General features: G+C 37.9%; 1 protein-coding gene across 1 annotated transcript; it reads left to right on the top strand.

The window, feature by feature from the left end:
• The first annotated feature begins 1178 nt into the window (after positions 1-1178).
• LOC141822659 (uncharacterized) lies at positions 1179-2417 on the top strand. The gene is made up of 2 exons (XM_074710282.1): positions 1179-2114; positions 2339-2417. Exons 1-2 carry the CDS (start codon positions 1229-1231, stop codon positions 2347-2349), a joined length of 897 nt encoding a protein of 298 aa, XP_074566383.1. The 5' UTR covers positions 1179-1228; the 3' UTR covers positions 2350-2417.
• The last annotated feature ends 2870 nt before the right edge of the window (positions 2418-5287 follow it).

The raw sequence follows: 5287 nt of genomic DNA, 5'->3' as shown, positions 1-5287 counted from the left end.
GGGAATTCGATTGTGAGGAAGTTGTTGGGGTATATGCACTTGATCTATATCTGAATTATCATTACTGCTATGATGATGTTGTGCACTCTACCACTCCAACTATTTCTCTTGATTCAACAAAATCTGAATTTTCAGCACAATTAAGTCAAAATGAAGCTTGTGAGAAGTTTGCTAGCTACAAAGTTGGATTGACTCTAATACTTAAAGGCTTTCATAGAATTAACATAAATTTCAAATCTATGAGTTTCTTAATTTTTTTAGTTGCAGAAATTGTTATATCTACTTCAATCATATTATTTTTTCAGGTTGGACCACAGGAAATTTATTTCGTCGATCAGTATGATGATGAACTCACTCATGATAGTTCTAATATTGAAGAAACTGAGACGGATGAATTTAATTCAGACTTGAGTCTCAATGGAATGGTTGATTCAATAAGTTCATCCTTTACATGTTAATATTGTTCTTTTTTTTGTTTTTAATATTTGTCTTCCATTCTAGGAAACTGAATCAGAGAACAATAGTGAGAGCACTGCAACATCACAAGAAGACAGTACTGGTTGATTACAACTGAACTGTAGCACCTACCTATTGTATCAATATACAACAAAATCAAAATGTGGTACCTTAACCAAATAGTAACACCCACTGTAATTCAAGTAAGACTTTTAGTGTGCCAATATACAACAAAATCAAACTGTATCACTTCAACTAAACTGTATCAATGACAATCAATGGCTAAGATTATGGCATAATATCAGCAGCATTTATTCTTACCTATTAGCTGTATATATTCTTAACTAAAATAGATTAGGAGTAATGACTATATATATTCTTACTTAAAGTAGATTAGCGGTAATTAATGTAATTGCTGTAAATAATTTATTATCTAAAATAGGTTGTACTGTAATTCTTATTTAATGAAGATTGTCAAAGAAAGGGGCACGAAGCCATTTTATCAAATCTTGTCATGGTATCAGAGCTCAGGTTCTAAAATTCATAACTGAATCTTCGAATCTTTGTCAGTTTCTTTTGCTTCTGTGTTAACGAAGTTTTCTGGTTTGCTGTCATTTTTTGGGTTGATTAATTTTTTTGATCAACAACTTTGGCTTTGCGATTTTATTTTGGAAGAATGTCTGCTGAGAATTTTCTTGGAAGAATGTCTACAGAGACTTTGGCGCTCAAATTCACAGGAAAGAATTATGCAGCTTGGGAATTTCAGTTCAGAATGTTTCTGAAGGGAAAGGAACTTTGGAATCACATTGACGGGCGTGCTCCTGCTCCTAAAGAAGGTATAGAACTTAGTCAATGGGAGGCAAAGGATGCTCAAATCATCTCTTGGATTTTAGGTTCTATTGAACCTCATATGGTGAACAATTTACGTTCCTTTAGTACGGCTAAGGAGATGTGGGATTATCTGCAACGCATATATCATCAAGATAACACTGCAAGACGATTTCAACTAGAACTTGAGATTGGTAACTTTAGTCAAGGTAATCTCCCTATTGAGCAGTATTATTCTGGATTTATTAATCTGTGGAGCGAATATTCTGGTCTTATCTATTCAAAGGTACCTAAAGAGGCTTTAGCCAGCCTTCAAGCAATTCATGAAGAAAGTAGACGCGATCAATTTCTGATGAAACTGAGACCAGAATTTGAAGTTGCCCGGGCCGGATTACTGAATCGAAATCCTGTCCCTTCGTTGGATATATGTCTTGGAGAATTGTTGCGTGAAGAACAAAGAATGGCTACACAAGCTGTTCTAGGTTCGTCCAAGGAGATATCTGAGATTGTTAATGTTGCTTATGCGGGTCAAGTGAAGAACCGAGGAAAGGGACAAATGCAGTGCTATAGTTGCAAAGAGTTCGGGCATATTGCTCGCAATTGTGGTAAGAAATTTTGCAATTATTGTAAACAGAATGGACACATTATCAAGCAATGTCCTACACGCCCAGAAAATCGACGAGGCCAAGCTTTTCAGGCTGCTATCTCAGATCCTACCACTATCAGTTCTACATCCATAATTGCTGACACAAATCAATCTTTTGCTACTCCAGAAATGGTTCAACAGATGATCATCACAGCATTTTCTACTCTTGGACTTCATGGTCAGGGTAAGATTGTTTCTTCCCCTTGGTTTGTTGATTCTGGGGCATCAAATCATATGACTGGATCACCTGATTGGCTGCATAATCTTCAGAAGTATACTGGTAGACAAAATATTCAGATTGCTAATGGTAGTAATCTTCCGATTACAGCCATTGGTGATATTGGACCTTCTTTTCGTCATGTATTTGTCTCTCCTGGATTGTCTACTAATTTAATTTCTGTTGGGCAGTTGGTGGATAATAACTGTGATGTAAATTTCTCTCGCCGTGGTTGTCTTGTGCAGGATCAGAGGTCAGGGAAGGTGATCGCGAGGGGGCCTAAAGTGGGCAGATTATTTCCATTGCAATTTAGTATTCCTAGAACTTTGTCTTTGGCTTCTATTGTTACTGAAAATAAGGCTGACGTTTGGCATAAACGATTGGGCCATCCAAATAATGTTATATTGTCTCATTTGATGAAGCATGGTTTTCTTGGCAACAAAAATCAGTGTTCTTCTAATAATTTCTCTTTTGATTGTTCTGTTTGTAAACTAGGAAAGAGTAAAATATTACCTTTTCCTACTTATGGTACTCGGGCTAATACATGTTTTGAGATTATACATAGTGATGTTTGGGGTGTTACTCCTATCATTTCACATGCGCAGTATAAATATTTCGTGACATTCATTGATGACTATAGTCGTTTCACATGGATATATTTTTTGCGTACCAAAGCTGAAGTGTTAGCTGTTTTTAGAACTTTTGTGGCTTATATTGAGACTCAATTTTCCACCTCCATTAAGGTTTTACGATCTGATAATGGTGGTGAGTATATGTCACATGATTTCCAAGCTTTCCTACAACAGAAAGGCATTATATCTCAACGATCATGCCCTTATACCCCTCAACAGAATGGGGTGGCTGAACGGAAGAACCGTCACTTGCTAGATATGGTTCGCACTTTACTTCTAGAGACATCAGTTCCGCCTAGATTTTGGGTGGAAGCTCTGTCGACTGCAGTTTATCTGATTAATCGGTTACCATCTCAACAATTGGATTTTAATTCTCCTTACTTTCGTCTTTTTGGTATTCAACCTGATTATCATATGCTTCACACTTTTGGATGTGTTTGTTTTGTTCACTTACCTCCACATGAACGCCACAAGCTTACAGCTCAATCAGTAAGGTGTGCATTTATGGGATATAGCACTACTCATAAAGGATTTTTGTGTTATGATGCTGCCACTAATCGACTGCGGGTTTCTAGAAATGTGGTTTTCTTTGATCATGAGTACTATTTTCGGCAGCAAGATCTCCCTTCAAATGGCGTTCTTCTTCCTAGCTTTGATGATATATCTCCCTCCATTGAGCGTTTTAAACCTGATTTTGTCTATCAGCGACGACAAACCCCTTCATCGCAAAACCTTCCTGACCCTGATCCAGTACCTACTTCAGTGGCTCCTCGAAGATCTAATCGTATCAGTCGTCCTCCTGATTGGTATGGTTTTTCTGCTAGTTTAGCTGATATTATGGTTCCTACCTCTTATTCTCAAGCCACTAAACATGTATGTTGGGAGAAAGCTATGCAAGAGGAACTTCAAGCTCTTCAAGAGAACCATACTTGGGATATTGTTCCCTGTCCTACTGGTATCAAACCCATTGGGTGTAAATGGGTATATGCTATTAAACTGAGATCTGATGGCTCACTTGATCGATACAAAGCAAGGTTGGTGGCACTCGGAAATCGACAAGAGTATGGAGTTAATTATGATGAGACATTTGCACCAGTAGCGAAAATGACAACAGTCCGACTTGTTCTAGCTATTGCTGCTTCTAAAGGCTGGTCATTACGACAGATGGATGTTAAGAATGCCTTTTTACATGGGGATCTTAAAGAAGCAATTTATATGACTCCACCACCAGGATTATTTTCTACACCCTCTTCTGATGTTTGTAAACTAAAAAAATCACTCTATGGTTTAAAACAGGCTCCCCGTGCTTGGTTTGATAAGTTTCGATCCACTCTTATTCACTTCTCTTTTGTCCAGAGTCAATATGATTCATCTTTGTTTCTTTGCAAGACTGCTAAGGGAATTGTTTTGCTCCTAGTATATGTTGATGATATTATTATTACAGGGACTGATTCTGATTTGATTTCTCAACTTCAACGGCACCTTCAAAGCTCTTTTCATATGAAGGACCTGGGTCCTTTACGTTATTTTTTAGGCCTTGAAGTGAACTCTACAACAACCGGTATTTTCTTAAATCAGCATAAATACATTCAGGAGATAATTACATTGGCAGGTCTTCGAGATGGTCGATCTGTTGATACTCCTTTAGAAGTGAATGTTAAATATCGTCGTGATGAGGGTGATTTTCTTACTGATCCCTCCTTATATAGACGTTTAGTGGGGAGCTTGAATTATCTAACTATTACTCGGCCTGACATCTCTTTTGCTGTCCAACAAGTTAGTCAATTTATGCAGGCCCCTCGGCACCTTCACTTGGCTGCTGTTCGTCGCATTATTCGCTATTTGCAAGGCACTTCTACCAGAGGTCTTTTCTTCCCTATGAATTCTCCTATTCACTTGGTTGCATATAGTGATGCTGACTGGGCTGGTTGTTCTGATACTCGACGTTCAATTACGGGATGGTGCATGTTCATTGGCAACTCTCTTGTCTCTTGGAAAAGCAAGAAACAAGATCGGGTGTCGAAATCCTCCACTGAGTCAGAATATCGTGCTATGTCCTCTGCATGTTCTGAGATTGTTTGGCTTCGAGGGTTGCTGGGTGAGCTTGGGTTTCCTCAAATGAAACCTACTCCGCTTCATGCAGATAATACTAGTGCTATCCAAATTACAGCTAACCCAGTGTTTCACGAGCGCACCAAGCACATAGAAGTTGATTGTCACTCTATTCGTGAAGCATATGATGCCCATGTCATTTCTCTGCCTCATATCACCACTATTCAACAACCTGCTGATATATTTACTAAAGCTCTCTCACGACAACGACATCATTTTCTAGTTACCAAATTGATGCTTTCTAATCATCCAGCATCAATTTGAGGGGGGATATCAATGACAATCAATGGCTAAGATTATGGCATAATATCAGCAGCATTTATTCTTACCTATTAGCTGTATATATTCTTAACTAAAATAGATTAGGAGTAATGACTATATATATTCTTACTTAAA

This window comes from Curcuma longa, chromosome 1 (genome assembly GCF_044706935.1).
Source record: "Curcuma longa cultivar G26 ecotype Majalengka, Jawa Barat chromosome 1, ITB_CL_G26_1.1, whole genome shotgun sequence".
NCBI classification, from domain to species: domain Eukaryota; kingdom Viridiplantae; phylum Streptophyta; class Magnoliopsida; order Zingiberales; family Zingiberaceae; genus Curcuma; species Curcuma longa.
The sequence above is the reverse complement of the archived record's forward strand: the minus strand, read 5'-3'. Positions and strand labels throughout refer to the sequence as shown.